Consider the following 17,832-nt stretch of genomic DNA (forward strand, 5'->3'; position numbering starts at 1 on the left):
CGCCGGCCATGTGGATCGATCGATCGGTATCGAAACCAGTCCGCAGCAAGGTTCGATGGGTCGATGATGAAATCGCGCGATGGATCGAGGAGCTTTATAAGAGTTGAGAAGCCGGCGTGTATCGCGATTCCGAATTCGTCTATGGAACGGGTGACGAAACCGCCGTCGAGTTTCCAAGCAACGAACGGACGAACAGAGAGTGCTGGTTCTAATTTTTTTTGGTCTCGCTGGCGCACCGAAATCGGCCTAGTGGGCTCCAACGTGGGCTGACTCCGCCGAAACCGGCCTTCGTATGTACCGAATGCTTAACCCTGAAAAAAACAAGATAAAACCGACGCGTGTTACCGCGTGGGAGACCCGCGGCCCAGCACGGCCCATCACCCATCCCGTGGACTCCGTCACACACAAACTCACGTGGCGAGTCAAGTGGTACGAATCCGAGGGTGCGCGTAGCAAACGTACGAAGGGGCGACCAACCCCCCCCGGGCGCGGACTCGCACGGCCCGCGGAGTTAACCGGATTTGATAGCGGCCGATACGTCCGCGGCGGCTGCTGGCTGAATAGGAGAGAGAAAACCAGAACCCGAGCGGGCCCCACACGCAGCGCGAGGGAGAGAAGAGAGGAAAAAAAACGCATCGATACAAAACGAGAGCCGAGAAAGAGAGGTGGGCGAAGAAGAAGAGGTGGGAGGAAAAAAAAAGTGTTGTTGGGGCTTGGCTGTGCTCCCCCTTCGCCTCGCCTCGCACCCGCGTCGCCATTCCATCCCCGCACCGGATCTCGCCGCCGCCGTCGACCTCGTCGGCGCCCGGGTCGTCCTCCTCCGTAGTCTCCGGCGGGGCGTCCCTGATCGGCTGACTCCGGCGGGTCGTGTCCCCGCCCCCTCCACCCCCCCCCCCCCCCCCCCACACACACACACACACCAGCGCGCGCGTCGTTGAGGTCAACGGCGGTTCGCCATGGCGGACCTAGCTTCCACCTGCAAGGTAGGCGTGCAACCGCACCTCCCGCTCTTGCGCTAGTTCTCGTCCCCGATCTCCGCCGATTTCGTCAGGAACTTGTCGCGTACGGGGGAATTCGAGCCCCTCCTAAACTCCCTCGCTAGTTCCCTTTGATGATAGCTGTTAGAATCCGTGTCCAACTCCCGTTATCGAACGCTGTCCCTCTGTTCTGTGTGGTGTTAGCTGTGGTTGCTCGTCCCTTTGGTATAGATCATCGCGTTCGAGCCTTGGGTTATCTAACGCTTACTACCACTGCGATGGTGTTCCTGTTGCTGCAAGTGCCTCACGAGGGGATGATTGCTGTTATGGCGAGCGCTAGTGATGGATGAGGAATTGCCGCTACTTCTGAGCCTAGTTTTGGCGTCAAGAGGGTTGCGGATGACTTGGTGTCGATAGCTTCCTCACAGTGGTGGATCCTGCGAGCTGTGGAACTCCTTAACCTGCTATTTCTCTTGTTTGGAAAGCATAGTCTTTGCTCAACTCATGGTTTGGTCTAGTGTCTGGAATCATACTGGAACTTGAGGAGTGTCCTTTGTTGTCTTAGTTATAAGTTAGCTTCTCTGCGTTGTGGACTGATGAGGAAAAGCTTGCTAGTTTGGATCCATGAATTTCATGTTAATTACTTAAGCAGGATTGGTTGTACTGTGTTTAGTTCCACACACAAATAGGACTATCCCTCTTTGAAGTGCTGAAATGTCCCCAGAATTGGTATTTTTGTTTTAGTTTTTTAGTCCATGGATCATACACATGGTGGACTACATAGCATTTTGTGCAAAAAAAAAATTACTTCTACCACTTTAGCGTCATCTTTTTTTATTGTTCATTGCAGGATAAACTGGCCTACTTTCGCATAAAGGAACTGAAAGATATCTTAAATCAGCTCGGCCTGCCAAAGCAAGGAAAGAAGCAGGTTGGTAAATGTTGACTGCATGGCGTGTAACTTTAGCAGTAAATGGTGGGTGCATAACTTCATATACATCGTATGGTAAATTCCTAAGGGCACATGGGAGCATGTTCTCCTGGGAAAAACAATAATGTTGACAATTTAAAAAACCCAAAACATAAGTACTCTATGCATGCAATAATTTGTGATTTTTTCCATTTGTGTTCTTGAAAATAAATAAATTCGATACGTATTTAGTTGCTATATTGTCCTTCATCCACCTCCTTCCCAAAAAGGAGGCCGTTTTGGTTTTTTACCCCATAAAATAAGTCACATTAGGTAATCAAGGCCCACTAGCCCCTTGCACTAATTAAGGTCTGAAAACAAGGAGCGTCCCGCATAAAGTAGCGTTCACTAGTACGAATGCAAACTGAGGAAGTTTATCCTACTGCTACATGAAACACTATAAATGCTACTGCAGCCAGTACATGATCCTCCTTGGTATTCGTGATAGTATTAAAATAACCTATAAATTTGGAAGGAGGGAGTATTTATTTTGGGCGCACAAATAGGCATCAAATACATAGAATCTAGAGTCTCGCAACATGTGCCTCGGAGAATTAAAATTTAAAGTAGTTCATTCAAACTTTTAAACCTCCAATGAGCACTAAATCCACACCCTACATAATATTCTTCTAACAATGCTATTTCACAGTTTTTAGTTTTTGTTATCTAATTCAGTTTCCTAATCTGGCCACAGGATCTTATTGATAGGGTATTGGCACTGTTATCTGATGAGCAAGGTATGCATGTCAGTGTTGTTCGTGATTTCTTTCTCCATTTCTTAATTAATCACATTTGATACTTTCATGGGACATCCTTTCATTTAAAGTTATGTGTAAAATGATCAGTTTTTATTTGCTGCTCCATCATAACCCTGGATTGATTCCTAGTTCCTGGTTTGTTATCTGATTGAAAATTTCTGTTTCTATTGAGTAGATTGGCTAGTTAGCAATTTGGGTTCCTCCTTATCTCTGTCTTGATGATACCAATTTCTTCGTCATGAATGTTTGATGATTTCTTAGTTTCCAGAAGTACCTGTTAATTTTTTTGTTCTGTAATCCTGTTACAGGTCAAAGGCATCATGGATGGGGAAGGAAAAATTCTGTTACAAAGGAGGCAGTGGCAAAAGTTGTTGATGATATATACAGGTTAGATTTCATTTGTTTTATCAAATTGTCTGCTAAGCAAAGTAGAGCAGATGCTTGAAATGAAATTATTGGCACTCCTTTTTTGAGGTCGTTTTGATTTCATTAGCAGGAAAATGCAAATCCAATGTGCTCCTGACCTAGCTACTAGGAGCCACAGTGGATCAGATTTCAATCATCTCAGGCCTAAAGAGGAAGTCAATGACTCCTCCCAGCCAGAGACTAAGGTCCGCTGTCTTTGCGGTAGCACATTGCTAAATGACAATATGATTCAGGTATGTCGCTATTTTCCTCTCTTTTTTCCTTGAAAAGACCACTACAACATGAAGCAACATGTTTATAAATTTGTGTACTTTGGTTGGTTTGTTGTACTGCCATCCCACTTTGGTAATTTTATTTGGTGTGTTCCTTTCTGCAGTGCGAGGCTGAGCGATGCCATGTGTGGCAACATATGACTTGTGTGCTTATTCCAGATAAGCCTACGGAGGGTGTTAGCCCTGAAGTTCCACCTCATTTCTACTGTGAATTGTGCCGACTTAGTCGGGCAGACCCGTATGTCTTGCTCATGCTTGGCCTTTCTTTGGTTTTAGTTCATTTTCTATCTGATACTCCCTCTCAAATACACAACGCCAACATGGAATCTTATGCCAAAAGCTTTGACAAAATATGAAGTTATTGTGACACAGAAGTGATATTGTTGGATTCGTATCGAAAAACACTAACATATAACTCTATATACATGCCAAATATTACTTGTCCAATAGCTGGTAAAAGTTTGGCATAAAATTCCGTCCTGGCCTCGATTATTTGGGAGGGGGGGGGGGGGGGAGGGGGCTTATTATTGCACAGTGCATTTAGTTTTCACTGGAGGGTTCCTAGAATGTTTCTATAATTGGTGTCGATAATCTGTTTTTATGTTGTGCTTACTAAGCACCAAATTATTGTTGCTGGACTTCTAAGGTAGCTCAGTTTTATTTCCTCTTGACACAAACATAAAGTAGAGTGAAGACAAGTACATACTTGTGATTTTACTGAAATTTTTTAGAATATCTGATGAACTGTCCTCTAAACTCTAAAGGGGCAGTGAACATTGTAAATGTAATTAGGGCCTCCGAGTTCTGTAACTATTAATAGCATTAGGGCTTGACCTCTGTAGGATGCCCTCATGCCCTGTTTATGTCCAGTAGAAAGCATTATCTAGGCTGAAGCACTTCTTTACAGATGACTTGTGTTTAGGTTGATTCATTCCCCTACTTTTCTGTGCAGACTGGGAACTTCAATTTTAGTTTTCATTTGCTAAAGGTGCAGCCTTTTGAATTTGCAGATTTTGGGTCACCACAGGAAACCCATTACCCCCTCTGAAGTTCATGTCATCTGGTGTTGCAAATGATGGGTGAGTATAAGAGGAAAATCTTGTTACTGGTAATTTTCAACTGCTAATCAGTATGTATAACAATATTCATATCGATGTCCTTCCCTCTTCCTTAGATAAACATTTGGGAGGAGCACATTGATGCTCATCATATTTGATTCTAATTTTAGGAGTGAAATGCATGGTGGATTGCTCACGCTTTGTTTGTCAGCTTATGGATGTCTATGTTTGCTATTGATATAGACGAATATACGGAAGTTACTTGTTCCAATTAATAGATGCTAGTCCACTTAACGCAGCGATTTACATTTATTGGGTTACTTCAGTTCATGACCTTTTGTTAGTCTCTCCTTAATGCATATAATTGCACTTAGTAAGGATGTTGTTTATTCCAATTATTGGTCACTCAGTTTGCTTGTTTTGTAAGTTTAAAAGGATAACTTATTTTTTTTAGTAAATGTCAAGGAACCCCTATAATTGGGACCTTGTTATCACAAAACCACAACTCTTGGATTTTTTATCACATACATGCAGCTTCTGTGCTAAGCAATATCCTTAGTTTGACTATATTTGCTATCCGGCGCGTTCAACTCAGATCTGGACCGGACCGCCAAAAAACCGGCTTAATTTGACTCCTGGAGGCTGACATGTGGGCCCCATATGTCGGATCTGGTGTTAACCTGTTTGAGTGTCAACATGGGTTTGTCTTAACCGATTAGCACAGAAGTTGTGTTTATGTGATAAAAAATCCAAGAGTTGTGGTTTTTTTATAGTAATAAAGTGCCAATTATATGGGTTCCTTGATATTTACTATATCTTTTTCAAAGGCTGATTACTAAGCACGCAGCCAAAATCTATTCTGTTGATGTCAGAACTTAGTGTCCATGTCTCTCAAAATAGTCAATATTATACACAGCTTCTTAAATGTTAATTTGTCTTGGCATGTTAACCATCATATATTACCCAAGGCTAGGTAATATATATGTTTATTTTTATGATAAGGTAAGGTGAATATTTAGCTCTATAGCAGCTTGCTTAGCACATTTAAAAGGTAGCAGTATGCTTTTAGAAGACTTACTGTGCATTGTCTGCTTTAATACTCTTGTGTTACTTCTGATGTATAAACTTATCTTATTAAATCCTCACATATCTATAGAACAAGCGTACTTCAAACTGTGGAGAAAAACTTCCAACTTTCTCGAGCAGAGAGGGAAGCAGTTCAGAGATCAGAATATGATCTCCAGGTATGCGCTCTTCTGAAAAGCTAAAATTTACATGCTTGAATTATGAGTGAAGTCTTCCCTCACTATCGTGAGCTTCTTTACAATCGTAGTTAACAACTTCCACAGGGAGGTTGGAGTTTTCATTGTCTGACTTGATATAAAACAATGCTATCTGAAGGGAGGGCGCAGATTAGGTAGGAATAGATCCGAGCATCCAAATCGAATATTCTGGATTCATTCACTTTCTTCCTTTGCTATACACAAGTATACATGGGCCACTGGACCTAAACCAGCTCACGCAAACCAGTCCAAATCAATCTAATCTCTAGAAGACACTAACTATGATGGAAGTTTCAGTTTAAAGGGCTTATCTCCAAAATCTTGTAATTTCACTATACAAGGCCTCTTCCCACCAACTCTCATATCTTGTAAGTTTTTGAGCAACTAATGCATGAAGTAGATGGATAGTTAATACATAAGAATTAATGCTTGTCCTTGGTTATAGTGATTTTGGAGATAGGCCCTCTAAACTGAAACGGAGGGAGTAACACTCACTTTAATTTTAATATGGCATGTTGATGTTATGAATACGCTTGGATCGTGGCCAATATATACCCTACCGATATTTTGGCAGTGGCCAAAAAGTTGGTCTTTGTTTTATTGTTTTGATGATTGCCAATATCCCTTTGGTCATTCTAATTCATTTTTCTTGCCAATGTGGGCCAACTCGTGGGCGAGCAAAACCTTGACCAAAATTTTGTCTAGCCAAATTTTGGTACGGCAACCTTGGTCTAAAACCAAACACACCATGTCTTTATGCACCTGAATTCTGAGTGAAGTCTTCCTCACTTTATGATACTGCTATGTTATAAGTACCAAGGAACAAATATGGTTTTATGCCTGACAATTTAAAGCACGTGCGAATCTTATCATCGAATTTACACTGTTAGGGATATTATATGTACTAGCTAAATATACCCATGCGTTGCTATGGATGAAAAAAGATAGACTACTTGCTAAATTAGATTAAAATCACTATTACATGTTAGCGGCACTGCCCATCTTATTCCGATTTTGGTGACAAACATTATCCACATGTCAATCTTTTGCAAGAGGTTTAGTTTTTTCTTTTTCTTTCCCATTCGACCAAAATATGATCGGTTCTGCAATCACTAATAACGGAACAAATAGGTTTAACTGTTTGCATTAGAAGGAGAGGGGCAGTTGTTTTTTTGACAATAGAGAAAGATGATGAGGTTATTTCTTCACAACAAAAGGAGGTGACGGACCGCCGCCACCAATTGGCTCTTTTTATTATAAGAGTAATTATTCATATTTGTTATTGAGTGATGAAGGCAAATCTGTGTCAATAAATTATTATTTTATGTAAAATGGGATGTCTGTAATTTGTTATGTTTACTTGCCAACTAGTAATTTTGCACAGTTGGAGATTGTTGTTTTTACCATTTATAGATGCTAGTCATGTTCCTCGAAAAAAAAGATGCTAGTCATGTACATGGATACTTGCAGATTATCGCTTCTCTTAGGAGTAGTATATGTATTTATCCTCTGTATTCTCATCGAATGATGAAGGCAAACCACTGGGAAATTTGGCAAACCTCTGGGAATTAAAATATTTATTTTGTTCACTTGCCAACTATTTATTTTGCACTGTTAGAGATTTTCATTTTTACCATGTATAGATGAATGTCTTGTAAATTCGTAGTGTTTCTTCTCCTAGAAGTTCTATTAGTTTGCAGATGTACTTCTTGGACTGGAATGTACTTCTGTTGTACTGTAGTTAATCAGATGATGTGTTATGGACAGGCTTGGTGTATTCTTATGAATGACAAAGTTCAGTTCAGGATGCAGTGGCCCCAATATGCAGAATTGGAAGTGAACGGTATTGTTGGGAGTTTTTAGATTATATTTATGTTTAACTTTAATATTTAAGTGTTAGCTTATATACTCTATACTGCGCTAACATATGTGGTACACCTGAATTGTTGTAGCTTGTATTTTACATTGATTGTTTCAGCAATCAAGGGATTATCAATACGAAAGTTAGTTTCCTTTTTCTGCTCAGGTATTCCTGTACGAGTAGTGACCAGGCCTGGTTCTCAATTACTAGGCTTAAATGGACGGGATGATGGGCCACTGGTGAGTTCATTCTTGTTCTGTCCCATTAGTAGATTCTAGATACTAACTACAGAAAGACATGATTTTGGTCCTTGATGTGCTTTTGGGGGTGTTTTCCAAAGTTTGCTCTGCCCAGCCCACCATGGTATGGGCCCTCCCACGCATGGCTCCCTGCTTACACTTTCGTCCTCGCTACGTTTAAAATGGTTAACCGGAAGGTGCTACCATTGCACCCAGCTAGCATTATGCTAAAGGTGCTATGTTTGGACCGAACCAGCACTATGTGCTAGCGCAACTTACATTGAGCTTCCAATATGGGACTAAACCAATACCACCATCGGAGCAACATCTGTAGTGTGGGTACCTGCTAGTGGGTTAACTAGTGCTCGTGCTCCTTCCTATACTACATGGGTCTGCACAGGCATAACAAGTAAACACTTTTCTATTCGCTTCAAATAAAAGGGTTAACCTGGAGCCTGCAGGTTCTTTGTTTTGATCCAGTTAGCAATATTCTAGCACAATTTACTTCAGATGTACCATCACAGCTTCACTTGTGCTACATGGGTGGTGGGCAATATTATGCATGTGCAAAATTTTAGGTGCCATCATGTTTACTATTATTCTTGCTCACTTTTGACGATTTTGAATCCAAAATGCCTTTTCTTTACAGTGCTAATAGTTTTGAACCCAGCTCAATAGGAAGTACTAGAAGTGAATTTACATACATATATGTGGTAAAAAAAGCTGGAGAGCTGTAAATGAACAACTGACAGAACAAATTGTAGGATAACTGATAATGTTATGTCGCATACAGAATTTAATAACATGGCCATGGCACTGTAGGGCATCACTTGCACCAAAGACTTGATTGTCTTGGTAGCTCTGATGTGATAAAGACCTATCTTGCAAAGCCACTATCATGTTTTTTGGATCAACAAATGGAGTTTGATAATCTAACTACGAAACTGACAGTAAAGCAATCCAGTTTTAAGTTATGTCCATTTGATGTGGTATACAGTGTTGATATGTGCAAATTGGGTGCATAATTCTGGTGCATGAAGAATGTTCTAAATTCACTCTGTGCATAATATTGATTGCCACATCTTTACTTTGCAATTATGTTCCCATGTTCTTCTTTTCATGGTTTCTTTCAACTTGCCATCCTAATATTTGTGGTCATTTGCAGATAACCACATGCAGTAGAGAAGGCCCTAATAAAATCTGCTTACGGAGGGTTGATACCCGAACATTTTGCTTTGGAGTACGAGTGGCTAGGAGGAGGACTGTTCCTCAGGTTTTGACTATACTTATGAATATCATTCAGTTCAAATGATTAGTATAAGGTGCTTTATTATGGTTCACTTGTCTCTCAGTGGCCTTTGCTGATTTGACTGGAATATAGCCTCCTTTTAAAGAGAAACTTAACTCGGTACGATCGCAAATATCAAATATGTACAAATTAAAAAGTGCTGTCCCATGTGAGGCAGACAAGTGCGCCATGGAGCCACATGTCAGTGACACATCGGTGGTCTCCCCCAGTGAGTTATCTTTTCAATTGTGTTGAACAATTCGTGCACCTTTTAAAATGTTTCCCTACCGAAGATTAAGATTTGTGTATTAGCTGCTTGCTCTTGTTCACCTTACCCTTATCGATGAACAAATCTGCAGTCCAGCCTTGCCGTTGTTCCCCTGTTCTATGTCCAGGTCAGCTAGGCTTGGTCGTAGGTCGTTGAGTGAGGACATCATGTTTTTTCTTTTCCTTGCCTCACCGTTGGCTAGTTCCTTGCTCGTATCATAAATATTTGTTATGGTCATTTGTGCTAACTTAGCACTTAAATCTTAATGAAAATGACGCGCTTCCAGGCGTGTTCAAGAATTTTTTTTGCAGTCCAGCTATACATGTGATGAACTACAAAACTTTATAGTATTTGCCGTCTTGATGAATGACAGAACTTAATAATTATTTCCTATCAGCAGTTGTAGTCTTAGCTACCCGGCACTGGCTTTGTTATTACCATCAACACTATTATTATTGTTCTCCAGGTTTTAAATTTGGTTCCAAAGGAAGCTGAAGGTGAGTCTTTTGAGGATGCTCTTACTCGTGTTCGGCGTTGTCTGGGAGGTGGAGATACTGCAGAGAATGCAGATAGTGACAGTGACTTGGAAGTGGTTGCTGAATCCGTTACAGTCAACCTTCGTTGCCCTGTGAGTTTTCTTGTGTGTAACCGTTACTATTATATTTTGGCTGACTCAACATATACTTGTCAGTCCTATATGCTTCCCTCACAGTTAGTAGCCATCTCCTGACAGTGTGCTAGTATTCCTTGCTCAGGTAGCTGAGTAGTTTTATGACATATATAGGTTGTATTGTTGCGTATTTGAGAAGCAAAAATAGTAGCTTCAAATATGTGTTTTCTTTGTCAAATGTGTTATGGGCTTATGGCTTCTGCATTGAAAAGCCAAAGCTAAAGATTGTTTGGTATGTGCCCTGATCATTACCAAATTCTGGCCATGACACAAATTTGGTCCTTAACTGAATGCTTGCCAATTTTTGGTGTGCCTTTGCCACTTGGCCCAGTTCCAAATCTTGGACCACCAAAATTTTCTTGTGTCGCATGCAAGATTTGTACGAATTGACATATTCAAATGTATATTTTCAGAATAGTGGATCCAGAATGAAGACTGCTGGAAGGTTCAAGCCTTGCGTCCACATGGGTTGTTTTGATCTCGACACTTTTGTTGAACTGAATCAACGTTCCCGCAAGGTTAGATTTCATGCTTATAGGTGCATATCAACACATATGCATGTGCATCCAGGAAGTCAAATTATTTTTTATTGTTGTTGATGTGATAACTGACAAGTATATAGAAGGATTTTCTTACATGTACAGTGATTTTCCGCAAGGTTACACCCCCACCTTTTGATGCGAAGTTGGTTTTGTATGTCTTATATAGTCTCTCTGGTTGCTCTGTTCTTGCTTTTGTGCAGTGGCAGTGCCCAATATGTTTAAAGAACTACTCTCTTGAGAATTTGATGATTGATCCTTACTTCAATCGGATTACTACTCTGGTAGGTCTTCATCGTACCTTTCGCTTCTGCTTTGTGTTGAATTTGGTTTCTCTTATTGGTTTTTTTCATTATGATGCAGTTGCGCAATTGCAGTGAAGATGTCAATGAGATTGATATTAAGCCTGATGGATCTTGGCGTGTGAAAGGTGATGCATCGACAAGAGAATTATCTCAGTGGCATCTGCCTGATGGCACCCTTTGTGTCTCAAAGGGAGATACCAAACCTGGTGTGGAGAATTTTAATGAACTCAAGATAGAAGGTACTTCTGATGGTCACAAAAGTTTAAAACTTGGAATCAAAAGAAAAAATGGAATCTGGGAAGTTAGTAGCAAAGTAGATGACAAGAAGCCTTCTGTTGTAGGAAATCACACCCAGGACAATATTATTTTCCGAGCTCCAAACACTTTTCCTATGAGCAGTAGTCCTACTGGGAGTTACAGAGACGGGGAAGACACAAGTGTGAACCAAGAGGGCAGTATGCATTTTGATTTATCATTAAAGAACGGTCATGAGTTTGACAGTTTTCCTCCCAATTTTGGTCAAACGTATAATACAGAGGATACATCGCAGCAACAACATAATGTTGGGGAGGTCATTGTTCTTAGTGATTCTGATGAAGAGAACGATGCAATTGTTTGTCCACCAACTAGTTATGACAATGCTACTGCAAATGACGGTGGTTTTCCTTTTGCCACTAATGGTGCTGGATTTACTGAAAGATACCAAGAAGATACTGGCGTTGGTACTAGTAGCCTTCCTTTACTAAGCGACCATACTGAGGGTTTTGAGATACCTAATTGGCAACTGCATTCTTATCCTCAACCGGAGCAAGCCTTCCAGTTTTTTGGGAGTGATGGTGATGCAGCCAATACTTTTGTTGGTTCGCATTCCTTTACCATTGCACCAAACGAGTATTCCCTTGACTGTAATGTTGGTGTAGAGCAGGCTTCTGTAGCTCATGATCTTCCAGTTTGCCAAAATAATAATGAAATGCATGGAAGCTTGGTTGATAACCCTTTGGCTTTCGCTGGCGATGATCCTTCTTTGCAAATTTTTCTTCCGAGCCAACCTTCCTCCGTTCCTCTTCAGGATGAACCAAGTTTGAATGTGTCAAATGGGGTTCAGTCTGATGATTGGATATCTCTTACGCTTGCGGCTGGCGGAGGTGGTAATGAAGAGTCTGCACCTGCTGATGGCTTAAATCCGCAGCAACACATTCAGTCAAAAGAGACCGGAGGGGAACCATTAATTGATGCCGGTTTGTCTCCCTTCTATGCATTTTGTTTTTCTTCCAGTCTCTTTGTGAGTTTCTCAAATGAACTAGTTTGTGTCCAATTATAAGTTATGCACCATTTCAGCAACTGCAGAGCATAAAGCTCTTTTAATGGAACTGCAAATATGAAGATCAATAGTTACTTAAAAAGATCTCAACTTTGTCCTATGCTTTTTCCCCACCTTTTCGTTTTTCTTGATTGAATAGGAGATCAGCTTAAAGTTTGTTCTTTCTATATTGGTCACTTCGGTAAAATAAATTAACCCTAATTTCTTAATAGAGGGTTTACATTTTCACTCTAGTCATTCTGAACTAGTACACTGAATTTGCTATAGTTATTCATTCCCCAAATTTCTCCACTTTCAAGTTTCCAGTATTGACTATTGGAAATCTTGATCAGAGTTATAAAAAAAGAAATTACACTCTGTTTCAACTTTTTGTAGTATGAATTGAACTGGATATAGAGATTTGCAACCTTCTTGCTTGTTTTGTAGTACAAACTGAACTGGATATAGTAATTTGCAACCTTCTTGCTTTTTGCCTGCTAATATTTATAGTTCTGTATTCCCACCAATATGATAATGTATTTGTCAGCACACTATTACTTCCTCTGTTTTATTTGGCCTGTGATGTTGGCCTAATTTTTTCCCCCTAATTGCAGCTTCTGCACTTCCGAGCACAAACAATGACAGACATAGCGGATCTAATTTGAATCCAAAAAGGATTGAAAATATATTTTCTCATCCTCGCCAGCCTCGGTCTCGGTCTGTCAGGCCTCGACTTTGTTTATCAATAGACACTGATTCTGAGTAGCTTGGACTTCTAAACGGGATTGCTGAGTTTGCATTAATTTGACAAAGCTGCCTTCCAGAAATCCTGATTTTGACTGAGGGTTAGCAGTTTCTTCTGGTTGATGTAAAGAGGAACATTGGCGTAGATGCTTTACGGTGTCATCTGGTTTACAAGGCTCCAAGTGAATTCATAGGGATCACCATTGAGGACTCTGATGGTAAGCATGATCAATCATCTTTTTCTGTAGTGTTCAACTTCTTCCAAAAGCAGTCCTAGCAGCTTGTTGTTTTTATGGGATTCAAGTTGTTAATTTGTAATTAAGCATGTTACATAGAAGAGAAAACATGGCATGGAATGGAAGATATTCTCCTATCTATTACTCAGAGACATGCAGTGTAGTGCAAATAGAATACAGAACTTACAAAGTAAATTATGATAGAAGCAAAGTATGTTTGCAGCCAATTCTTTTTTATTAGAAAAACATTAAGCGTATAAATACATTCTCCTAAAGATTTCTTATTCTTGGGCTTGCTTCTGAACTTGTATAAGGTAGCCTGTTAGGTTATTTTCTTAATTTAAAAAGATATGTTTTACATATTTGCCAGTTGCTGGTAGCTTTTTTCACAAAATAAGCTACCCTTTCAGGATGAGAGGAACCGATAAGGGTTGGAATAAAATGGGAGGGGGTAACTTGAAATAGTGATTGACATACACACAGCATTTTGATAAACATTGGTTCATCTGAGATTAGGAAGTTATAAATATACATAGGTTTTATGTGAAAACCGAGAAGTATCTGACCTAGTGCCAAAATCTGTATATAGTTTTCTTGCATCTACTTTATTGTGATCTCGGCAGTAAGATTATAGTGGGAACTGGGAAGCAATTCAAATTTCAAATAAGCAGTAATTATATGGTCTTATAGCTCGATTTGAACACTATATGGATCAAGTGACAACCATAGAGTGAAACAGCACAGAATTTTAAATTTTCTTTTGGTTAAAACAACATGAGATTGTCCATATATTTATTCACTTGTTTGTGTATATATTAGAGGCTGCTAATGTATTTCTGTGTCTGCTAGGTTGTTATAGAAAGAAACATCTAACAGGAATCAAGGCTTCCTGTGGAGCAGTTTGTACATCTTTTCTGACTTTTACTGGACATACGGAATAGGGAGGCCATCCCTGGATGCAAAACTGTACATGTGGATGTTCGTGTGTACCATCATTGTATTTAGGGTTGGAGGCACTAACTTAGATGTTTATCACCCTTGATATTTGGTGGAAAATAAATTATCTCCGGAGTGGTGGTCGATAAACTGTTGGTTCATCTGTGCTTTGCGAAAGCATGAGAAGTGCAGGGTATTCCAAGATTTCCCATGCTTTCATAGCCTTGGGTTGAACCAAGAGGTGCGGTAAGCAAGCTTGACTGGGTTAATTATCTCGCAGACAGGTAAGCACGGGCAATTCTACCTTGTATCGTTTCACTGCTGTTGTCGTGATGGTTATACGAGGCAGACCTGTTAATTTCCGAGTTTGCCTTCATGGAAGTTATAGACCTGCTTGGTTGTGATCTTCAACAGAGTTTGGACCCAGTTTTGGGGTTACTTTGTTGTTTCCTGTGACCTGGTTCAATTGTATACCCTTCAGTTGTAACATGGATCCTGGGCAGCGGATGGTAGGCAATGGCATGTATTGCCAGATTTTGGGTACCTTGTGCTGTGTTGTATGGAGATGGATGCAGATGTGCGCTTGTCAGAGCAGTGATGTTCTTTTCTGTTTTGCGATGAAATCAGACCAGTAATAGTTTCTAGTTTTCCATTCAAAAAATTGGTAAAAGAAAACATCAAAATGAGTAGATCACAGACGACAAATCCCTCTGAATCATGCAGCACAACACTGCGCATGATCCTCGTACCACAGCTCGGCCACAAGCCTCCATTGTTTAGTGCAGATGGTTGGGGCCTACGCACCATACTGGGTGACAACATCACGCGAGGTTTCTCGGAAAGCCTCGATCATGATAAATCTCATGATAAATCTCGAGATGAGAGGCCGCTTGCTACACACCACTATAGTCCAGTACGATAAAGGATTACAAATAGTGCCCACCCACTGATCTGCGTTCTTCAGGTCAACTCGTGCACGTGTCCAACGACCCACGGTCGGTCAGTCGGGGGTCGGCCGCATTACCAAGTTGACTTAAGGCTGCGAAGCACCTGTTTAGTACTACTAATAGACTCTCTCGTCACGTTCCCATGTCAAACCTCTGATGTCTCGACAGTCTCGTCCATCTCTCTAATTCTTTTTCTTACCGTGATGACTAGTCCAGATCTGTTGCTGTTGCCCAAGGACCGTCTCGTCGCTGTCACGGGTATGCCTTACCAACGAACAGTAGCTATCTCACGAGAGGGACGGCCGGGGCCGTGAAAGTGATTGCTTACTGCTTGGAATTTCCTCGGCAACAAAGATTTCCATCCCCGTCGCCTCTTCTTTTTGCAACCCAAACATGGATACGGTTGCTTCTGGTACAACTGCTCCGGCAAGCGAGTTAATGTAATGTTTGCACACTCCAGCGAAAGCAGATGCGCAAGTTCTTGTTAGTTAGGCCAAAGGACAAGCTCATTCATGGCACTGTTAATCCTAGCAAGCACTGGACTACTGGTAGTACCTGTTTACGTATTACTAGAATTTGTTTTCTTACACTAGGACAGGTACTGTTCTGGTATTACTATACTGCTAGTACTGGCAGTACTGGAGATGGTTGAATTAAGAAACGAATCAAGAGACGAATCGTGGTTAGTGGTTACTGAAGAAAAAGAAAGATGAAAGTGGCTGGCAGCAGGAGTAGATTTACAGCGCCATTTCCCCGCAAAAAAAAAGATTCACAGCGCCATTAGGTAAAACTTTTTATACAAGCATTTACCCCACAAGAAATTACAGTTACCACGAGTAGTACTAATAACAGTAGCATTCTAAAAACAGCATCAACAAAAGGAAATCATATCTTACTAGTATACGGAAAGAGAGACAGCCTGGGTCCCCACCTACTCAGTGACCGGTCAAAGCCACCGGAGCGGCCAAGGTGGGCGGCGCGTGCCTCCGTCGGCCGCTGCCCCCGCCGTTGGCCCAGAAGCACCCGGAAGGTGTCGCCTCCGGGTCCGTCCCGGCGGCCATCTTCGCCGCCGCCGTCGTCGCCGGCTCCGACTTGCACCTCGGCAGCACCAGCGGCCGCGCCGACGAGCACCGCATCTCTTCTTCTTCCTCCTCGTCTTCTTCTTCGTGCTCTTCTCCGCGCACCTCTTCTTCTTCCTCTTGCTTCCCTGCGGCTGGTACTGCTTCCAGGTCCTGCCACGTGTCGTCTACCCTTCCCACCGCCGCCGCCTTCCGGGGAGACGGAGCGGGTGAAGGAGAAGCCCGAGCCGGCGCCGCGTCCTGGGTCGGCGAGGGCGCGGCGGCAAACCTGGCGGTGAGAGGGGAGGAGCGGTTCTGCGGCGCCGAGCGGCAGCGCATCAGGAGGAGCGCGTTCTTGGGCGGCGCCGCGGAGGACGACGCGAGCGCGTCCTCCTCCGCCGCGGCAGACTTTTCTTCTTCGCCTCCCTCTTTGTCGTGGCCATCGATCCCCGGCTGATCCTTCTCGTATCTCTCCACTGACCCAAAGACCCCCATCTGGCTTTCTTCCTCCTCTTCTTCCGCGGCGCCGTCTCGGCTCGGATCCGGTTGTTGCTTGGGCGCGGCGGCGACGGCCACGTCCCTGCTGCTGAACACCCAGGGAGACCTTCGTCCCCGCTCCACCGGCTCCGGCGCCGCCTTGTCGCCGCCGCGCCTCCGGTGGTCGTCGAAGTACGCGCCGAACAGCCCGCCGCAGAGGAACGCCTTCTTCAGGCACCGGCAGTACCCCCTGGCCGACACCTTCGTCTTCTCCGGCGCCGGCGCCCCTATCTTCTTCTTCTTCCCCTTGTTCTTCCGCATCCGCACCTGGCCAATGCAGGTGACCTTGGGCGACGACGGCTCCCCGCCGCCGTCCGCCGCCCCCGCGCCGCGGCTCCGGCCGGGCCGGGACACGAACATGGGCGATGTGGCCGGCGCGCGCCGCGACCGCGCCCCGCGCCGGCTCTTGCTCAGCAGCAGCCGCGCCAGCCCCGGCGGCGCCGGCAGCTGCTGCGGCTTCTCCGCCCGCCCCGGGCTCGCCGCCGGCTGCTTCATCGCCTCTGCCCACACCGCACGGGGAGGAGCTACTGGAAGAAGGCGGCTAAGCCAGTAGTACTCCTAGTGTGTGGTCTCGTCTGGCCTAGGAAGAAGAAGCGGTGGTGGAGCTTATAGTCACCAGATGCATCTAGATGCAAGTGGCGCGGGCGATTAGTCAACCTGCTAATCGCGATTAGTGGGTAAGCTCACTGATTATAGTACAGTACTACTAATGCTTACTCTAGCTAGGTGTGTGTGCTTCTCTCTTAGGATTCTCTGGTGCGATGTGCCTTATGTGCGAAGATTCAGCCAGCCTTACAATTTTTCTACGACTACTGCTATTGTTGCTCCATTTTGCAGTAAAACAGTTTTACTACTGACGAAAATTTTCTTTTCTGAAAAGCATAATATTTTCACACGATCTAGCCAGGATTATTTCTTGTGCATTTACATGATTTATTTATCTATCTGATCTGAGTTGAGGAAGTGCATTTATTACAGTTTCGTGGGCTTGTTCCCCCACGTGGGCTCCACTCTCGATTTTTCAGCTCTGACCTCCCTCTCAATTCATGCGTGGGGAATGGAGCAACTAGGAAGAGTGGTGTGTGTGGCGGGTGACAAGTGAAGAGTGAGGAGAGGGGCGGTTGGATGTGATCTGAGAGACTGATAGAGCACTGATTCTT

General features: G+C 43.0%; 2 protein-coding genes across 4 annotated transcripts; one reads left to right on the forward strand and one right to left on the reverse strand.

Annotated features, from left to right (window-relative positions):
* Positions 1-670: 670 nt before the first annotated feature.
* On the forward strand, positions 671-14,676 carry LOC100832769 (E3 SUMO-protein ligase SIZ1). 3 transcript variants are annotated; one of them, XM_010233496.3, is made up of 18 exons: positions 671-983; positions 1,828-1,908; positions 2,642-2,684; positions 3,014-3,092; positions 3,199-3,364; positions 3,508-3,641; positions 4,414-4,482; positions 5,618-5,705; positions 7,512-7,587; positions 7,771-7,844; positions 9,010-9,117; positions 9,867-10,028; positions 10,484-10,588; positions 10,813-10,893; positions 10,973-11,153; positions 11,256-12,152; positions 12,829-13,176; positions 14,044-14,676. In XM_010233496.3, exons 1-17 carry the CDS (start codon positions 957-959, stop codon positions 12,978-12,980), a joined length of 2,523 nt encoding a protein of 840 aa, XP_010231798.1. In that variant the 5' UTR covers positions 671-956; the 3' UTR covers positions 12,981-13,176; positions 14,044-14,676. The 3 variants fall into 3 exon arrangements, with proteins under 3 accessions (XP_010231798.1, XP_010231797.1, XP_014754814.1); XM_010233495.3 differs by having other exon boundaries at positions 10,973-12,152; XM_014899328.2 differs by having other exon boundaries at positions 3,202-3,364; positions 10,973-12,152.
* A 1,149-nt stretch (positions 14,677-15,825) lies between these two features.
* LOC100833075 (nucleolar and coiled-body phosphoprotein 1) lies at positions 15,826-17,527 on the reverse strand. Its single transcript, XM_003568996.4, has one exon. The coding sequence runs from the start codon at positions 17,165-17,167 to the stop codon at positions 16,013-16,015; it is 1,155 nt and encodes a 384-aa protein (XP_003569044.1). The 5' UTR covers positions 17,168-17,527; the 3' UTR covers positions 15,826-16,012.
* Between the last annotated feature and the right edge of the window lie 305 nt (positions 17,528-17,832).

This window comes from Brachypodium distachyon, chromosome 2 (assembly GCF_000005505.3).
Source record: "Brachypodium distachyon strain Bd21 chromosome 2, Brachypodium_distachyon_v3.0, whole genome shotgun sequence".
Lineage (NCBI taxonomy): Eukaryota > Viridiplantae > Streptophyta > Magnoliopsida > Poales > Poaceae > Brachypodium > Brachypodium distachyon.